The 20,857-nt window shown below is 40.0% G+C and overlaps 1 protein-coding gene across 8 annotated transcripts in view; it reads left to right on the forward strand.

Annotated features, from left to right (window-relative positions):
* The window catches only part of ARHGEF7 (Rho guanine nucleotide exchange factor 7), a 130,914-nt gene that overhangs the window by 65,871 nt on the left and 44,186 nt on the right, over positions 1–20,857 (forward strand). For 7 of the 8 annotated variants that reach the window (XM_065058717.1, XM_065058706.1, XM_065058735.1 and 4 more), the window contains 3 exons: positions 5,608–5,696; positions 13,276–13,370; positions 13,655–13,750. In XM_065058717.1, the coding sequence (XP_064914789.1) occupies positions 5,608–5,696; positions 13,276–13,370; positions 13,655–13,750 (280 nt within the window). Of the gene's footprint in view, positions 1–5,607; positions 5,697–10,729; positions 10,796–11,820; positions 11,824–13,275; positions 13,371–13,654; positions 13,751–20,857 lie in introns of those variants that run through there. The other variant, XM_065058762.1, reaches the window with a different exon arrangement.

The following is a 20,857-nucleotide window of genomic DNA, read 5'->3' on the forward strand; positions in this document are numbered from 1 at the left end:
TAACGTTCTTTGATCACTAGTCAGGAAGTACTTTGAAATGAGAGGACTTTATTTCATCCTGCTGTACTGTTATACATGACAGAGGGTAAAAGATTTATACTGTGTAAGCTTGTTAGATATTTGACAGCATGGCCTTATTGAGGTTTGTGGGTTTTTTTTCTTACATAAAACAAAGCAGGAGGGGTGAAGGTTTAGGAGACAAGATTCCACCTACAGTCTCGCACACCAGAGAGATTCTATGATTTGGAGACTTAGTTTTGAGAATTCTCTTGTGATGAAGAGAATATGGGTTAGCCAGAATAGGATGTGCTTGCTTAGCTGCTGTCGGATGTTAAGCAGATTTTTTTCAAAAATCACATGGTCACTTGCTGTGTTTTATCAAAGTGTAATCCATTTAAATGGCATGAGATTATGCGGAAGAGACTGTAACTTTGAAAAATAACATTTGCTATGTCACAAACTTTGTTCTAATTCTTCACAGAAATTAATGTCATTTATTACTGTCCTAGCCTCTCTTCTGTTATGCTTTCTTGACAGTTACGTTAGTATCAGGCCCAGCACAAATTACAGTGTTAATGGTTCTTCTAGTTAGAAGTTAAAAATAATAATAAAAAATAATAAATCAGAGTATGGAAAAAGGCCAGTGTATAGCGGAAGGGTAGAGTAGAGTATCTCCTATTCCCATCCTGTGGTGCATGAGGGAAGGAGAGAGACACTTTTAGCTCTGCAGGGGGAGGGAAAAGATAAAATAAAATTTAAAAAAGAAATAAGCCTACCAAGCTTTCCTCTGCCCAGTTGTGTACAATTTGGGGGCTATTTTGTTCTCTTGTTGAGTGTTAGTCTACAGGCATAAGTAGAATAGAGTTTGGGACAAGTGAATACTACTAGGGAAGAATTGTTTGTAGTGTCGATGTTGTAGAGTAGAGTTACAGTGATGGTAAACCAGCTTGAGAACTGGGAACAAATTTAGGTCTACCTTCCCGGTGTTGGACTTGGAACTTGGACTTGGAACCGAGTAGTCCTGAGAGATGGAACTTGCTTGTGGCACTTCAATAGGAGCAACCACATAGCTTTTGGTGTCCCAATTGGCATGTTATTTTCTCACATTCTGCAGGGTGAAATAGCCCAGGTCAGATATTTACATCTAGAATACACACTCCACAGCCTAGTAATAGAAACACATGGTGGTGATCTTGCCAGCAGTACAGTTGAGATGCTTCAGTAAATTATGTCCTGGAGGAATGTTCTGTGGAGCAGCATGAAGTAGGCTGTTGCATGAAAATGAATATGACATAAACTGGAGACATGACAGCAGAGATATAGGAACAAATGTGAGAACGACAAGTAATTTGGAGGCAAGTAAAAGAAATACTTGCATATTAATGAAAACAGAATGAAACAAAACATTGGGAAAGATTGGTTAAATTGTCCTTTTACAATCACTTAGGTATGTGTTTGTAAAGGATAACTTCATTTTAGACAGTTTGTGGAATCAGAGGTACTGCTTAGGGAAAGGTTACAGAAGCAGCTGCTCTAAGTTGTTTTGGTTCCACTGAGAAGAATTATTTACTGTAAGAATAATGTTAACAAGCCTGTGCCAACTTCATTCTCCACCCAAAGATGATCTGTTAAGTGAATTCTATCTGATTTATCACTAGACACTAGACACTTCAAAGCATTATCAAGTGTAACTGGATGCAACTGAATGTAATGCTTTGGTTAGGAAAGAAACTGAGAGGTAACTTACCTCTTGGTTTCAATTATCAGGTGGATACGGTCTCTTCCAGTACTTGAGCTGGACCTTTATGTGTTCCCACTATGCTGAACTGGGGTGCCACCTGCTTGAAATGTTTAACGAATTAAGCTGTATGTTTGCAAAAGTACTCTGATATTCTCTCATGAAGGATAATAACACTTATCTTTGTTTATGCTAAGAAATTGATTTCTTATGTGCCAGATCAAGATTTTCTTCTGTGTAATGCATTGTGCAATAAGCTAATTGCAACAAGACTGTTTCTTATTCCTCTGTATGAAGCAAGGCAGTGCTTGAAGGCAGAATATCAGACGTGATAGACAGCTGGACCAATTTGCTGTGTCTAATTCTGTGTTTCTACAATAGAAATGGCCTTTGCATTCTAAAAGCTGAATGCTGATTATAGCTGCTCAGGCAAAATGATTTGAATGTGTGATTCTTTTTTGTGTCCTGTGTTTAAATCTGAATCTGTTCTTGTGTCTCTGATAGATAACTGAATCAGCTGAACAGCTGGTAATATAAGTGACTATATAATTCAGCAAAAAATCTCCCACTTTCTGCAGCAGCTTAGGAGAAGAAAAAGTCAGAAGAAATGTATTTTTACACCCTTTAAGATAAAAAAAATAGCTGGAAGAAGAGACCCATTTCTATGGCCAGCCAACTTTCTCCAGACTAACAAGGGTCAGACATCTGTATTATGATAAAATTAGTAACAAATATTTACCTTTTTCTTTAACTTTCGTTTCTCCTTTCATGCTTTTTGGTGCATGATTAATAAACCTTTAGGTATTTGGTGAACCTGAAGGTCACTGGATATTTTAGGATAAGTCAAGAGTTTCCACAGAAAATGAAAGCAATTTGCCAAGCTTATATAAACTACGTCATTTTTTTGTCATTCAATACAAAGAAACAAGTTGTAATGGGTGTCAATATATATAAGTACATATAGATATATAAATGAGTAGCTGTACATACAACATGACTTTAAGTTCTTTTTCCACATTCAGTGTTTAATGACAAATCTGCTTGCGTTTATGGTTTTGGTTGAAGGGGATGGGAGGAGCCCTGTCATTTGGAATTACTTGGCTGTATAGCAGAGCACATACATACTGCAGGGCTGGTGGCTGAGAGCATCAGTGTTCCCAGCTGGATAACTGCTGGGGCTAATGGTTTGTGTGCTGTCTGTCAGCTTATAGCTGACTTGCAGGGGTGGGCGGGGGATATTAGCCAAGAGAGTTTTAATGTCATCTCTGAACATGGGAAGGAGAAATGTTTTGCCCATGTTTGGCAGTTTTAAGACCATATTTTATTTTTAGAATAGCTTATTTGAGGAGAATCCCAATGCAATACAGAGAAAATCCCATTAAGGATAATACCACTTGTGTGCTTTTGGGGCCTGAGCTGCTCCTTGGGGGCTGTTGGCTAAAGGTTCAGGTCCTGCTGATCTGCCTGGTGCTGCTGACACTGGAGACAAAAAGGTGGCCTGCAGCTCTAGTCAGCTTGCCTGAGATTGCAGCATCTGTGGGGCTGCAGCTAGGCAGCCTGAAGAGTCGTAGAATCATTTTGGTTTGAAAAGACCGTTAAGATCATCACATCCAACCATTAACCAAACACTGCCAAGTCTACCTCTAAACCATGTCCCTAAGAACCTAATCTACATGCCTTTTAAACATCTCCACAGATGGTGACTCAACCACTTCCCTGGGCAGTCTGTTCCAATGCCTGACAACCCTTTCTGTGAAGAAATTTTTCCTAATATCCAATCTGAACCTCCCCTGGTGCAATTTGAGGCCATTTCTTCTCATCCTGTCACTTGCTACTCAGGAGAAGAGACCAGCCCCCTTCATGCTACAACCTCCTTTCAGGTGGTTGCAGAGAGGGATAAGGTCTCCCCTCAGCCTCCTTTTCTCCAGGCTGAACAGCCCCAGTTCCCTCAGCCGCTCCTCATCAGACTTGTGCTCCAGACCCCTCACCAGCTTCGTTGCCCTTCTCTGAACTCACTCCAGCACCTCAGTGTCTTTCCTGTAGTGAGGGGCTCAGAGCTGAACACAGAATTTGAGGTGCGGCCTCACCAGCACCAAGTACAGGGGGATGACCACTGCCCTAGTCCTGCTGGCCACACCATTTCTGATACAAGCCAGGATGCTGATGGCCTTCTTGGCCACCTGGGCACACTGCTGGCTCATATCCAGCTGTTGTCAATTAACAGCCCCAGATCCTCTTTCACCAAGCAACTTTCTAGCCAGTTGTCCCTGAGCCTGTAGCGCTGCCTGGGGTTGTTGTGACCCATGTGCAGGACCCGGCACTTGGCCTTGTTAAACCTCATAAAATTGGCCTCAACCCAACAATCCAGCCGGTCCAGATCCCTCTCTGTGGCTTTTCTACCCTCCAGCTGATCAACCCTCCCACCCAACTTAGTGTTGCCTGCAAACTTGCTGAGGGTGAAGCCTGAAATTACCCAGGATACAATCTAGCAAAGGCTGGGACTGCATGGACTGTTCCGCTTCAGGCGGTGTTTCCCTGGTCAGCTTTACTGTCCATGGCAATTTCCCATAGCTGGCCCTTAGCTTGGCTGACTGGGCTTCTCCTGGCAAGACAAGTCTGCATTTGAGGCTTGCATAATTTATTCTTAGTGGCCTGAGGTATCAGGTAAACTAGAGTTAAATTATTCATATATCTTCATTAAATGTGATTGGAACAGGAGCTTGCTGTTAAAATAAAGGTAAAACTTCCAGTGGGTACATTTTGATGATGCCTTTTTTTGGCAATCTGCCATTTTACTGTTTGGATACAAATGACTCAAATACTTACTTGAAATGTTCATATTCGACAAGCCTGCTTATTACAAACCAAAACACCATAATGTCTTTAATGTTTTGATAAATACAGTCTCACAAGCATTCTTGGTTGTGTGCAGAGTCAAGTGTGAGAGGTCAAAAAGAGATGCTATAAATCTTACTTGCCCTTTCTTCAGCATGTAGCGTGATGCTTTTGGTTATCTCTTCCCTCATCTTTGCTCCTCTGTGATTGATTTAGAGGAATGGTAGAGGTGGGAGGCTTTAGCAGTGTTTTCTGTGCCTCTCCGTTCTGGGAGTCAGCACTCAAGTTAACTCTCAGGACTGTCGTTTTGATCTTGCAGACTTATGCATGTTCTTCCTGGAAAGACAACATTACCGAGGGGTAAATTCACCACGGGATGATAGGAAGGACTGCATTTATTGTTACAATGGACTCTGTTCTTAAGTGCATAAGCATGTTTATTTTTTACTGCATTAAGAGTAAAAGATAATTTGTTTTAAAAGAGCTTATTCTGGGATAGGCATCTGGTAAGTAACTCTGTTATTTGTATAGTGTTTTGATTCTCAGTTTCAACCAGACTGAGTGTAATGTCGCACCTCTGGTATGTTCAGCCTTTGATTGCTCATTTGCTTTTACATTGACATTAAAACTTAATACTACTTTTGTTTGAAAGTGTGTGTAGTGTTTGGAAATGCCTGTTGTGGTGCGTGGCTTTTTTTTTGGTTGTTGTTTATTTTTAAATTCCAGTCTGTGATAATATTTTGGTTTTAAAACATAATTTTCGAAAAGCTAAGTTTGTTAACTGACTTTCTGTTTTCAGGAGAAAGAATGGGAAATTTTCTACTTGCCTTCACTGAGAGCAGAGTTTCATTCATTGTAAATATATGAACCATTTTGATTCTTTACCAGTAATTTCGAGCACAAGCATGCACATTTGCCAGTGAAGCAGTGTTTTCACTCTGTCTTATGATTAATATTTTAAAGCAGTTTGTTTGACCTCTAGTGTTGAGCTATGAAATTGCACCCCATTGACACACAAATATCTTGCATTTCAGAAAAACCGGTCTCCCCCAAATCAGGTACATTGAAGAGTCCACCTAAAGGCTTTGATACGTCTGCAATTAACAAAAGCTATTACAATGTGGTGAGTGATCCTTTTTCCTCCATGTGAGCTGTTATGTACAGTAGATCGTCATTTAACTAAATGCTCTGTCCACACAAATTTTGGCAGTCTTGTCAGAGCCTTAGTGCCAAAACTAGACAGGGGGTTTAGTGAATTCTCATATAAACAAGATCATTATTAGTTTAATAGAATATCACACATATGGATTCTTAAGCATGATGCAAAATTATAGTCTAAATTAATAATAGGCATTGATGTAACATATCATGCTCATTTTATATGCTTTGCTAGTTGTTTATTTTCCTTCTCTCCCCGATCCCCCAAATGTGCAATCAGTCTTCCCCAGTCTCTATGAATTAGTGAAATTCTGCTGTGTTAAAATGAATATTTTTGTCCTTTTTGCTTAACAAGAGATTGAACATTTTTGATGAATTTGCCTCCTCTATATTCATACTTATAAATCAGCTCAATTATTAATTTTGGGAATGTCTCCCTTACACTGGTGAATAGATTTCATAGCAAAAGCAGTACAGCCAGGCACCCCCAGGAATTCTTAACCTAGTATTCAAAATTCTTTAGTAGATTTAGTAGATGTAGGGAACATCTTTAGTAGATGTACGGAACATAGCAAACTCTGTCTTCAGAAGTGTTGTTGTAACCATTTTGAGAATCCTTTATTTACTAACGTTGTATATATTGGGAACTGAAAAGTATCTTACTGTTTTGGTTAACCACTGCTCCCTGCTGGTGTAAAACCAAACCACAAGGTTTCTTTCCCTTTTCTTTGAAGCAGCCGTCATTGTTGTCACTTTTTATCAGGGATCATAAAGCATCGTTTTATGCTTTCATCTCTTGAGGTTGTGGCATGAATAACACCAGCCATCTGGAAGAAGGGAACGATTTTGCATAAAGTCCCCTAATTGAGCAGCCTCATGCTCCTTCCCTTGGCTTACCTGGTGCTTCTCTTGCTGTGCTAAAGAGAGGGATGCAGTTCTTTGGCTACTGTATCCCACACTTGCTAGCCACAGTGGAAAGTACCCCTGCAGGCACAGATACTGCAAACTGCAGGAAGTAATGATCTTACTGAGGTACATCCAGCAACAGAATATCAGATAGTTTTCCTTTTTATTTTTGGTTTTCACTATAACCCTATAGTATTTTTTTTTTTCTAAGTTACTGGAGTGTGTAGTAGCAAAATATGTCTTCTCTATTGTTTTCATGTTAAAACCTGTGTTTTTCAATAGAAGTACACTGAAGTGAATGCAGCGAAGAAAAGATTTAGTTCCTTCACTAGGCAGAAGACTGCTCATACTGTTTAATCTATGTTTATATCTATCGAATTTTTAATCAAAATAAATTGGCAGCTCTCTTGAAGCCAACCCTTTAGATTTGGGTTTGGTGGGTTGTGGATTTTTTTTTGTTTGTTTGTTTTTTAGTCAATGGTAAATACATGCCTCATATATAATCTTGTATTATCTTTTCCCTGGTAGATCATAATGTGGTGAAAAGTACAGGTTGCAGCTGCTTAATTTGGGCTTACCTAAAACACCAGTTTGACTGTGTCCAAACTGAAATGAAACTTGTGTTTGCGCATTTTACTTTGGAAGAGCAATACAGGCTGTTTCGGGCGATGGTAGTGTATTTCAGTCAAAATTATAGGAAGTAAATGTTTGAATTTGCCTAAAACCGTAGGTAAAGTGGCTAAGTTATGAAAGGCCATGCAATTTTGAATTGTCACATTTGGCTTGTGTGCTTTTTATACTTTTTCCCTGGATAACGTACTATCATAATCATGGAGACTCAAGCTACTATATACTTTGGGAAACAGCCATAGCTGGCTATTAAAGTAGATTAGTTAAAAAAAAAAAGGCAACCAAATTGTGAAACTGGTAACTATCATATCTACTCTTGGCATTAGATTATTTTTAATCTTGCTCACATGTAACTCCTTGGTGCACTAAACTGATGTAATAAGATTTTTCCACTGTTGTGACTGCTCGCATTTATTAAATGTCTATGATACATTGTGGGCAGCAGAAATGACCAGTTAATAATCTATAGTAAATCAAAGCACTGGCCCTAGAGTGCTGTTCTTCAGTCTGCCTGCACTGACCTGGATAATTGTTTTATTTTCACTTTATTCCACATTGTGGTAACCTCCCTCACTTTTTTTTTTAAGGTCATTGTTTTATTCTTTTTGTTTGAAGAATGAGAGGCTGTGCTGTAGCGTGCACTTTGTTTCAGAGAAGTAAGACTTTACTGCTGTGCTTAAATCCTAGATTAGACTAGCTAGCATCTATGTTTTATTGAAAAATACAGTGCTTTATGGCAATATAATATTTTCAGTAATTATTAAGTATATAATGATTTTTACATGTAGATAAGACAGATAGCAAACCTACTCACTGAAGAGTAACCAGTTTAATCTGTGAGTTGAGTTTTTGTTGTATTTTAATTCATAAGCTGCAGACATGGGACTTCTCTGTGCTAGAAGTCTTGTCATCAGTCTGCACTGATAACAAAGTTGAGCTCATACTAAGGGAAAACCAGAGCAGCTCCAAATAAACATTAGACTACTGGTAGCTAAAAGGATGTAGCCCAGGTTAAAGAGTGAGCATTAAAATCTGTGTTAAAGGCTCTCTTGACTAGCAAGCGTCACTTGAGGCTGGTACTGTGGGACAGCTTGCTATTTTTGAAGCTATGGCTATCTTCGACCATATAGGTATGTACTGGGACCCTGTAAACCTCATGATAATTTATTGCTGTTTTTCTTAGGGAAGTATTTGTGCCAGCAGCACCTGTGGCTGCCTCTGTGGGTGCAGAATCAAAGGGCAGCTCAGAGGAGGTTCAGCAAATGCTGGGAGAGGCTCTGCTGATCTATCTCCCTTTCTGGGAGAAGGGCTGGGACAGGCTGAGGGAAAGGTGCTTAATATACAGACGAGACTGCTTTCACCACTTTCTTCCATTCTTACCCCCCTTATAAATGCGTTCTTTGTTTTTATGGATTCACAGAGCTCCATCTGAAGTTCATAACACAAATCACATACGTTCTGGTCTCAGTGTGCTTCATTAGCTGCACCTTGCATTAGGTGTTGCTGAGGAGACAGAGCACATTTGGTGTATACAATCATAGAATCGTTACAGTTGGAAGAGACCCTCAGGATCATTGAGTCCAGCCATAACCCAACCTAACTGGCACTAAGCCATGTCCTGAAGAACCTCGTCTAAATGCCTTTTAAACACCTCCAAGGATGGTGATTCCACCACTGCCCTGGGCAGCCTGTTCCAGTGCCTAACAACCCTTTCTGTGACGAATTTTTTCCTAATATCTAATCTAAACCTCCCCTGGCGCAACTTGAGGCCAGATATGATTATATTTTGCCTAGCTCAGGAATGCAGGTTAGTAGAGAATGACTAGTGCTGCAAGGTCCTGTCCTCCATAAAATGGTGATGGTCTTACAGCAGTGGCTAATATGAACAAGATTCATGATCAAGCATGAAGCATTTTGCATGTAGAAGTAATTTAGTAACTTGTTACTGAAGAAGTGTGCATATTATTGCAGGTTATTCCCTGAAGACAGAGCAGGCATTATTCTGAGTTTTGTTTTCACTTGAGATCCATTGAGAATTTAAAACTTTGTGCCACAAAATAAAATTAGGTTATCTCCACTTACAAGACAATTGTCTGGAGATTAAGTAGCTACTCTAAAAGCAGGTAAAGGAATTGGCAAATTTCTCCACAGTATGAGTGTTTGGATGACCTCATTTTTCACTGAAGTGTTTGAGAACTGATAGAAAATAAGCACTCCTTTTGAGGCCACACTTTCGAAGCTGGGCCAAGAGTTTGTGTTTACTGAAGTTCATGAAAGTTTTTGAGGATCCTTGAAATATGGTATACTTGTATGGTGCCTTACATTGCCCCTCTTGAGGGCCTGTTTTAAGGGGTTCATCTCTCAGTTTCTCATGATCTAGGAAAATTAGACATGGATCACTATTTTGCTGGAGTACGTGATGTTTCAGTTGAGTGCCATTCTACTCCCATGAAACAGTAGTGTGCTACAGGATCATGCTCAGGTGTAGAAGAGAAGGACTTGAGACTTCTGGTTGACTAAAGGTTGACCATGAGTCAACAGTGTCCCTCGTGGCCATGAAGGCTAGTGGTGTCTTGGGGTGCATTAAGAAAAGTGTGACCAGCCGGTCAAGGGAGGTTCTCCTCCCCCTCTACCCTGCCCTGGTTAGGCTGCATCTGGAGAACTGCATCCAGTTCTAGGCTCCCCAGTTCAAGAAGGACAAGGAATTACTGGAGGGAGTCCAGTGGCGGGCTATGAAAATGATTAGGGGCCTAGAGCACCTTTCTTATGGGAGACTGAGAGGGAGTCTGTTCAGCCTGGCGAAGGCTGAGGGGGGATCTCATCAGTGTTTCTAAATATCTCAAGGGTGGGTGTCAAGAGGATGGGACCAGACTCCTTTCAGTGGTGCCCAACAATAGGATGAGGGGCAATGGGCAGAGACTGAAGCACAGGAGGTTCCATCTAAACATGAGGAGAAACTTCTTTGCTTTGAAGGTGCCAGAGCACTGGAACAGGCTGCCCAGAGAGGCTGTGGAGTCTCCTTCTCTGGAGACATTCAAAACCTGCCTGGACACATTCCTGTGTGATCTGCTCTGGGTGAACCTGCTTTAGCAGGTGGGTTGGACTAGATGATCTCTAGAGGTCCCTTCCAGCGCCAACCATTCTGAGATTCTGTAGCTGTGAAACCTGCCGTTTCTCCCTCTGATTTGGATGGCGATCAGCTTCATGTAGGTCATTTTTAAAATCCATTTTTGGGTGGTGTTTTTTTGCCTTAGGGAGGCGGCTGGCGTTTTGTGTGACTGAATTGTTAACCATGCTTGAATTCTCCACGCCGTGTGATTGAGGGAGCTCGTGCTGTATGAGCTCAGTTGTCTGTGCCTGCCATTCATCAGCGCTACGGGTTGCAAAAGCTGCCACTTCAATGCTGCTCTTTGGGTACCCGCTGTCATCTGTGCAAATGTTGTGGTGCAGTTGTGGAAACAAGGTCTTCGAGGTCTCATGGGATCTTGCAGCAGCCAGAACGCACAGAAAGCAGGGAAGGGAAGAAAGGTGATTATTAGAGCATGCGGGCGAGACGTGGATGTGAGGAACGTAAGGGTGCTCTGGTGCCAAAATAGTGAGTTGCGATACTGACTACTTAGCGCTTCAAGGGACAGTCCAAGCGTTTAATCCTCGTAGCTTCTTGGTGAGGTGGGTGAGTCAAGCTGTGGAAGGATGTGAGATTTCACAGCACTCATGTTTTAGAGCTATGTTATCAAGATTATTTTTTTAAAAAAGATATTCAAAGCAAAAGAATGCTGTATGCAGTGGAAGAAAAAAAAGAAATTGATTTAATGTATTTTGGGAGGTGTTTAAAACTGTGTATATCTAAAGTATTGTGTAGTGCTGAAATACAATGACATAAAGCACTATAAAGTGTATCTAGTACTCGGCATAGGCTTTGTAGCATAGTTTTATTTATAGTTGCATTTCTTTTCTTTTTCCAGGAATTTACCGGGGGCGGTAATTCTAGTTTTTAAGCTTTCCTGATTTTGTTTTGTTTTTCTCTCTCCTTTAAGTCTTTTTTCTCCAATCCCATTTCTCTGTATTGCGAAGAGGATCCTCAAAAATTCAAACTAGCAGAGAAAAATAATGGAATTGTGTCCAATATGAAACTAGGTTTTTTCCAAGCTTTTCAGACAGATGTTTATAGCAAAAAATGGAAATAACTCTTCAAGAAAACGGAGTGGTGGTGCAGCTTTTCAAGATCTCTAGGAAATCTGTTGATTTTTATCTTTGAATGTCTTTTAATGCTGTTCAGTGCTTCATCAGGACGCTGCGATTTTGTTCTCAGCTTTCAATCTCCTTTTCTCTACTAATGGCTGTGTAATGACTTTGAGCTGGGAGATTTTTGTAGGAAAAGCCATATTAGAAAACATAGGTCTTGCATTCAGTTTTGAATGTCATGGATCCTAAGTACTCTTATATTTTCATTTCAACCAGTGACTTTTTTTGGTTTATATAGATGTAAGAGAGTATGGGGTTTAATTAGTGCTGTGATCAGTGGAATTTTTTTCTCCCCTGCCTCGGTCTAGGTGGTCAAGAAAACCTTGGCTTTTCTAAAATCTGTGTGCCTATATAGTACTTTATGCTGTAGTTTCCTAGTTAGAAGCCATAACTTTCCCTGTGACATTCTTCTGTCACAGTGTTTAGCAGAGAATGGAGACATTTTAATCTTCAGTTCAGGATTCAGATTTCCAACAAAAGAATGAACTCAAAAGTGGTCTCTCTCCCTCTCTCCAAATGAATAGCAGCATTCAAGGAGTAAGCAGAATCAATGACACCAATGAAAGGAACAGTGAATTCTTCATTGACATACTGAACTATTTAAAGTTATTTCATCAGGTTTGCATTTAGGAATGAATGGCTTTTTTTATTTCCTAAGAAAGAGTATTGACTACAACAGTGCATAATGGACTCGATTACAGTTGTTACTATAAAATGCTGAAATGAGATATTACTGTAGGCTTAACAAATATGGCATGTAGCAAAATGAGGTTTGTGGTGTGGCTTACGACCAGTGAACAGCAAAAAGTTTTCAAAGCTCAGCTACATTTGTTGAACTACATTTAATTCTGATGATTCTCTTGCTAAATCGTTAACTTTTTGGAGGCAAAATATGTTGCTGGCTTAGAAGCACAGTAGAACTTGATGTGAATATGTTGGAGGATATCCTAAAGTGGGCTCCTTGGGACAGGACCCAGTAAAATGTTTTGTTGTACATATTTGGGGGTATTCCAGTTGTTTCATTTATATTCAGCGAAAAAAAACGAGCAAACAAAAACAAAACCAAAAAACCAAAGTGTGTGCTATATTTTATCAATTCTTGGCTTTGCATCAGTCTGCAGTTTTCTCCTGGTAGTGTATATTGCACTCCCAGTGGAAGGTTAGCCAGCCCCATTTAAAAAGAATGCAATACTGCTAATCATATTGCTAAATAAAGTTGGCAGTTACTTGATACTTATAAATCTGTTAATTTTCAGACCTTCTAGATAGAATGGCTCATCTGAATAAGTAAACACTTTGCTAGCGAGATTAGTTGTAATGTGCTGTAATTGAGACTGAGAAAAAGACACTAATTGTTCATTTCTCTTACAACTTCTGTTGTGCTTTACCCATATCTGATCTTTGGCTGTTCTGAAGTACATAGGAGAAATAAGTGCCCCTAGCTTTAGAAGAATGTTCTTTATAGCTTTCAAATTTTACAGTAAAAGTTGTTAGTGCAGTGAAATCCCTGTTAGCTTACCACTTGTTTTGGAATATAGCTAAAGAATGGCTTATTGTGTGTGGGTGGTGGGGTTTTTCCCGTGAATTTCATGGATGTATAGCATTCAAAGCTTTGTTGCTAATATTTAAACTTTTAATGTAGGAGCGCTCATTTAAGTCTTCCTAGTGCTAAGTAAACTTTGGCATGCTTTAAAACTGGTGTTGATTTGAACATTTTGAAGTATCTCTTAAAAATACCAATTAGCAACTGTCATTTTTTGTAGGTGCTACAAAATATACTAGAAACAGAAAACGAATATGCTAAGGAGCTACAAACAATGCTTTCAAACTACCTGCGATCATTGCAAGCCAGTGAAAAGTGAGTTTGTTTTGAGTTTTTGTTGTTTTAAAATGAAGTTTGAGATGTTTCTTCTATTGGGGAGGGTTTACATGGTCAAAATTTCACTGTCAATGTCTCTTCTGCGGATTGTGAGATTCTTGTGAGACAGGGCTTACTTTTTATGCAGTTTGTTTGCTGAATAAAATAGTCTGGTTCTTGATCTAAGAACCAGTAAGCATTTTCTTTTAAGGTTGTGGGTTTTATTAGAGCACAATTAGTCAATAACTGCAGACCTAAACACCTTTTATTTACTTTGGCTCCAGGCTAAACTCAACAAATACTTCATATTTAATGGGAAACCTGGAAGAAATAAGTTCTTTCCAGCAAATGCTTGTACAGTCTTTAGAAGAATGCACCAAGTAAGTACTATGCATACCAGATAATGTAAAATTCTAACAAGCAAATATTTTATTATTTTACTTGTCATGTATGTTGTTTGACATAATTTTTGTTCCTCTCACTTAAAGGATATTTGCTACAGCAGTGCAGTAATAGATTTTTGGATAATGCATCGACTGCTTGCACAGATAAGTATTGGCTCTAAGACGCAAATGCAGATGTAGGAATTTGAATGTAGTTTGAAAACAACTTTCTGAATTTCCCAGGTGAAATTGCATACCACTGGGGAAGTTGTAGTAAAGTGGTGGTTTTTTGCTTTAGAAGCATGAATTTCAATTATTTTCTTAGAGAAAGAATGAAGGGACCTTATGTTGTAGTGGAACAGTGGAGGAGGGGGTGACTTGGATGAAGGATGGTGTCTGAGAATGCTTGAGCTTAGTATTTGTCTGTCTTGAACAATGGTGGGCATCCAAATGTGCTGGGAGTGGCATGCAGGATAGTCAGAAAGAGCAATCTGAATAAAAAAATAGCCTTGATGCCTATATTGTACCATATAGGAAGCATGAAGCGCAGAATGAGGGGATAAAGACACCCATCCTCCTTCCATAGGTTAGGCTGAAGTGGTACCTGGATATTTTTCAGCTTATACCTCAGCACTTGGGGGTCTAAGTAAGAAGGTGACCATATCACGTTTGAGTTGTCGTAACAGTTACCTGGTGTTTAAACTCCACTGAAAGTGTAGTTCCCGTTCTTGAACTCAGTTGCGTCCTTTCCTTTGCCTGTGTTCTGGTTTTGTCTGACCACATGGTGAGCTAAGGCAACTTGCTAATCCAAATTTGCTTGTGTTCTGCCAAGTTAGTAATTTGAATTGCTATGGAGGGTTTAGATGAGATTCAGTCTGCTGGGAGTATGTGGCTGTGAGAGGGAATGAATGTCTTGGGTGGAGGAGAAAATACCTCTTTTGGCACCAGTGGACTTTGGATCAGCTCAGTGTGTCTTATTTTGACTTGTGTGTCTTATTTTGACTTCTCCCTCTTCTTTTCCTCTGAGCTGCTCTGCATGAAGAGGAAGCCTTGTCATGACAAAGGACGAGCTGCGTCTTTACTGAGGCAGCGATGTGTGCCTGGGTCTGTAGCTGAATTTGGATCCTGTGTCCTCCTGCCACTTGGCTTCTCACCCTTTCTTCTGCCTGTAGACAACTTGGACTGGAGAGAATGGGAAGGAGGGCAGTGTAGTTTAGATGAATATTCAGCAGTGGAATGGAAGTGTTCTTGAAATGGCCTTTCTTCCACACCATTGGAGAAAGAAGGATATTCTTTCTGGCAAATTAGACTTGATCAGTTAGGTGTCTGAATCCCTGAGAATGACCATTCATTCACATGCTTAGAAGTTTCCTTTCTTCTCTTGTCACTGCATTTTATTGTCTCACTGTCTTCTTACCATTATTTCGTTCTTGTGAATCAGAAGTTTGGGAAATGAAGTACCTGTTATCTTTAAAAAAAATTTGATTAAGGTGATCTTAAAAACAAGAGTGGAGGTGTGTTTGCCACACTTAATGCAAGCATTTTTTAACTTGGTATGTAGATCAATGTGATACTATCATGTAGCTTCAAGCTCAGAAAGCTTATTTAGAATTTCTTCCTTGATTTAAACGGTATTAGAGCACCTCATCATCATGTCCTTTATTTCTTCTTCCTGGCAAGTGGAATATTGCTGTGTAATACTTTAGGAACATAATGGATGCTAGTAGGTGGGCGGAGGAAGTGATGCCCCAGGGTTATTGAAGTGTTGCTGCAAATGTTTTGTGTTATTTTCTTTTTATAAATATGCTGGTCATGCCAAGTTGTATTTTCAGTTTAATTTTCATCATAGCATATTGAACTGATTGTCCACCTTCCTCCTGATTTGAATCTAATGCATCATAATTCCCATCATGTAGAAGAATGCTTGCCCTGGTGCCTTGTTTTTTGTCATTTTGCCATGTTTTTTTGGCTGCTGAACCTGTTCTGTAAACTCAGAGTAGCACCCGGGCTGTGAATAGATTTATCATTTTATTTTATTTTTGGCAGAGGGCTTATAGTTCCATCATTCAGCACTTCATACTGCAGCAGCCAATGTGGTATTTTTTCTAACCTGACGTGTCAGGATGACCAAATGCCAATTGTGGTGCTGCCAGCTGATGCTGCTTGACAAATTCCTCTTCTTGAGCGTGAGACTTGAATGTTTTTTGAATTCCACACCCCACTCGAGTCAGTTTGTCAATTGATTTTTCTCTTGACAAATGTACGACTTAAGAGGCATGTGCTTCATTGACAGAAACTTTTCATGCCGTGTTGGCTTGTTTAATCCTCATGATGTCAAATGTCTTCGGGTTTTTCTTTTGTTTTCAGAACACATAATGCTGTAGTGGGCTTTTTGTGTGTTTTGGGGGAAGGAGTTGTTTGGGGACGTGGTTTGGTTTTGATGGCGTGCCGCCCTCCCACCGCACCCCCAACCTTAAAAGTCTCCTGGTGCATTGCTGAAGGTTTGTCCGCTGTGAATGTGCCAGGGTTGGCCTCAGTCGCATTGTCCCTGTGGTGCTCCTGTGGGCTGCTCCATCTGTCACAGCCCTGGGATGACACTTCTCTGCCTGCCCGGATGCTGGGCACCACCCCACGGGTTTGCTTGGGGTTAACTGCTGCCTTTGTGACTTCTTTATTCACCAAACAGAAGTGGCATATGAAAGGAGTCTAACTAGCAGTGAGTGAGAATCTTCTGCTGGTCTGCCTCAAAATTGTGGCTTTTGACTGATCAAATGTGCTTTGATGCATGGGGAAAAGCTGTAACTGACAAGGCAGAGGGATGTGGCATCTTCGGTTGCAAAAGGGTGGATTTCTGAGAGTAAACAGAGCAAGAGTGCTCCATGCTCTGGTCTCTCGAAGACAGGAAGTGATCTGGTGCTCTAGGTCTCTTTCCAGATCTGTGATCCAGTGCCAAAGCTCAGCTCTCCCATGGTACACGCAGCAGAGGAATCTCTGAACCAACAAAGTCAGTGTCCGTCAGGTCATCTCTGGGCTGCTCTAGATGATCTTTGTTGGAAATATTGCTCTTTAGGTATTATTGTATAATAGTAGGAGATTGAACAGATGTCTCCTGCTCCAAGAAAAAATTCTTCTGTTCACCTGGGAATAGAAGCTGCCAGTCAATGTCTGTGCTCCTCAGTAAGGGGACACACATACAACACAGGCTGGCTGGTGACACCAGCCTGCACAAACTGCTTGGGTATCATCCCCTCTATGGCAAACTGGGGGCACTGGCTGTCTTTTAGGGAGTATCACAGACTTCTTTCTGTGCCATAACAGCCATAGCTGGATTTTGCGCTCTCTTTCCCTCATGTCTCTGCTCTTGCAGTCACAATAACTTTGTTTTTCTTTTGTGTTTGAGTGCAAGCAGATGCTTAATGTTCTAGGATGATCCTGGAGTGGAATGGGAATTTAAAAAGAGAAAAGCTGGGGAGGAGGTCAGGGCGTGAGACAGAGATTGCTTAAATGTAATCCAAAACTAATCAGTGTTTCAGGTTTGGTTTTGGAGTGCAGATACTAATTAAGTCTTTTAAGGTTTTATCTTGATATTACCCCTTGGGTTTGGTTATTGTATCAACAGAAATGAGGCTATCAGCATAAGTGAATTTGAACATAGTGTCTTCAGACTGCCTGAAACAAGCACACATATTAACTGTTGTCTGAGAGGGAAGGCAAACAGACAAATACTGAAAAAGGTATGGCTGTGAAGAGAGAACTAAAAGTTAGAGCGGTGGATTGTGAATAAGTTGCATAGTGCCTCCATTTGTGCAGAGTTGTTAATCACAATTATCCCTTTATAATTTTTCAGACCTTCACTTGTTCTGGGTCTTCTCTGCCATCAGCTTTTACGTTCGAGCCATTTCTCTGTACTGACCTCCTGCAAACATAGTAAATTTGTCATTGATGCTCCAGCTCCTTCAGGAGGCTGAGAGATGGGCAGGAGATTCTGTTTTCTGTGGGAGGAGATGAGGAAGAGTAGAAAATGCCACACAGATAACAGAAAGTTTCCAGTTTGTGGCAGGTTCTGCAGGTGTGTGTTTATATATACACAAATATATACAGGGACATATGTTGCTGCATGACACTCTTGTGGTAACCTCACAATCAAGTGAAATTTATGGACACCTGATCTTTTCCTTAAAAAACAAAACATACAATGCTGATTACACTTTGTTATCTAGTTTTCTTTTAAAATTGCCTCTGTTAGTCTGTGTTTAAATTTGTCTGGATTCATCACATTTTCCAGAGCCTTTCTCAGGATATTATAATGTCCACTGATACGAAAACTAAGGCATATTTCTTTAGAACTTGCAGGACATAAATAGATATTCTGTAATGTCATTATTTCTCTGTCAACTGCTAGTCTAGCTTTAGTTCAGTTCTGATCGATGGTTTTGATTAGAATCTTAAAGTAAGCATGATTGAGCAACAAGTTTTTTTTCTTCTTTTCACAAATTGTCATACAGTGGGAACTTGTTTTAAGTCTGGAGAAACAGGACTGATAGCTATTGGATGTAGCTCCAACAAGCAGGTAATGTTAGGTAGTTGAGATGCAGTCGTGTGATGATGCCTCTAGCATGTGTACAACAGCAGAGCCTTTCTTATGGTTCTCTAATTCTGTAAATGGAATCAAAACATGGCTTTGGCCTTGTTATAACTGAAGTTATTATCATTTATATATGTATAAATATAATACTAATGTGCAATTCCTTTTTAATTAAAGTATCAAATATGAAAGCAATACTGGGATAACAACTTCAGAATAAATTGTAAAATAACTATGCTCTTTACAGGACACGTTAACTACTGAAAGGTTTATGCAGTGTGGTGATAGACTTTAAATTGTTTTGTTTGGTGTGTGGTTTTTTTTTTTTCAACAGTTAAAAGGAAGTAGATAATTTATTAATTCCTCCTCTAAAATATTATAACACTTGCAACTAATGCATGGATTAGAAAAGTCAAAGGGGATGAGTTGCCACCCCCTCATGAAGTCTTTTAATCATCTTAATTTAACAAAGAATGTGCAGTATAAAGTTGAAATGAGTGTGCAACATGTAAAAGAGAATAATGTCAGTCTTTCATTCTGCTAAAAGAACAGCAGACTGAGAAGAAACAGATGTCTGCTTGGTGCAAACAGCCAAAATTCACTCTCAGCACTACAGCATGAAAACACAATTTAACCATTTTCAGCAACTGCTTGTTGGCTTCTCTTATTACTTAATACTGAGTTGTATGCCTTGAGTATGTCTTCAAAGTTCGGGAATTTTGCTGCATCTATTCCTTAAAGAATGTATTATTAGCTCATGCTTAGATTTATTGAAGGGGACCAGCTGCTGGGCAGGAAATACTGCTTGCAAGGCTGTAGGAATCGTATGCTGGGGATTGCTCCTGGTTTTCCCCTAAAAAACCTGCTAGAGCAGCCACTCTATTGATTTCAGAATTTCAGCTTTTCTGGAAAGAGAAAGAAGGATGCAGACAATAAAATACGGGCCCTAGACTTTAATGTAAGGAGCACTGATAATGTAATTGGAGTGTATCTTGGAACAGGCTGCCCAGGGAAGTGGTGGAGTCACCATCCCTGGAGGTGTTTAAAAGGTGTTTAGACAAGGATCTTAGGGACATGGTTTAGTGCTAGAGTTAGGTTATGGTTGGACTTGGTGATCCTGAGGGTCTCTTCCAACCAAAATGATTGTGTGATTCTATCTGCCATGATGTGCTAGCTGGGGATTCAGCTGCTGTTTTCTGTGTGTCTGTAATGACTGTTACCTTCAAATATGGAAGCGTGTTTCCTCTGCCTGGTGTTCTGAACACCTATACAGTCAGTTTTGGTTTTGTACTGGGTAGGTCTTCCCACACTGTACAGGGGGGCTGAACAGCTTAGTAAGAGACAGATTTATTGTTTTGAAATTTGAAATTAATCCCTGTGAGCAAACCAATGGAGTGGGACAAGAGGACTGTGCTTGAGCAAGATTAAAACATCCCCTGCCTGGGGGAGCGGCTGTCCTGGAAAGCTGAACTGTTCTTTCTAATGGGGTTCACTGGAGCATATCTCACTTTTTCAGAGGGAATACAGTGAATATTGATGTTTAGAGACTTTATGCACATGTTCAGGACAATTGCAGAAAATCTCAACTTTTTTAAAAAATAGGTATTTTTTAATAAAAATAATATTCTTCCGGAGAGGATTATTGGAACCAGTGTTAGCATGAAACCCTTTGACTGTGCTGGCAGTATATCTGTTGAGTACTTACTGAGGACTCATCTGGCTTTAGAGCAGTGTGGAATACTGGTTTTAAGAGCATTGTCCAATGGGTGATAACAAAACAAAAGCCTCAGTTCGTCTTGTTTTGCAAAAAGACTCAAGCAAAGACTGGGCATATTTATGTTGGGAGATGCAATCTTTATGCAAGGAGAAGAAATATATGGCAAAATTGAAACATTTCATCTCCTTGCACATTTTGTACAATAGGTTTAGAAAAGGCATCAAGGACAAGCTTGTATTCTAGGACTGCTGAAAACGGTGTCGCTTCTTCTGGTTAACTTCAGCGTGGGTTATACAGCTGGCAGTTGGCCATATGGTGCTGGAGAGGCTTAGCTCCTCAAGTGGGAGTTGCTCTGTAGAAAATAATAGGGTTTCATCCTTTCTGACACCCTTACGATATTGTTTGCTTGATTGTCCAATTTTTTCTTTCTCACATAGGAAGCATTCTGAGTTCTGAGAATGGTGCTATGGCAGCAGTAAGGAAGCGTGGCTGCTTAGAGTATGTTCTTCTTTCCATCAGTTTGTGTTTAACTTGAAAATTATTTTAGATCTAAAAAAAGTGAGTGTGCTTTTATTTGCATCTGAAGTCTGCAGGTTAACAAGATACTAAGAATACGACTGGAAGAGTTGCATTTTTCTTGTTGTTTCCCCCCAGCCATACAGATGCAAAATCAGAAGTCAGAACTGGTACAATCAGCAAAAAGTAAATGTCTAAGCTGGTGCCACGCAACCGATTTCACATATTTATACTCTAAATATTTTCTTAGTGCAATTTGAGATGATAGCTCCTGCTACAACCTTTT

The sequence above is a fragment of the Columba livia genome, chromosome 1, assembly GCF_036013475.1.
Source record: "Columba livia isolate bColLiv1 breed racing homer chromosome 1, bColLiv1.pat.W.v2, whole genome shotgun sequence".
NCBI classification, from domain to species: domain Eukaryota; kingdom Metazoa; phylum Chordata; class Aves; order Columbiformes; family Columbidae; genus Columba; species Columba livia.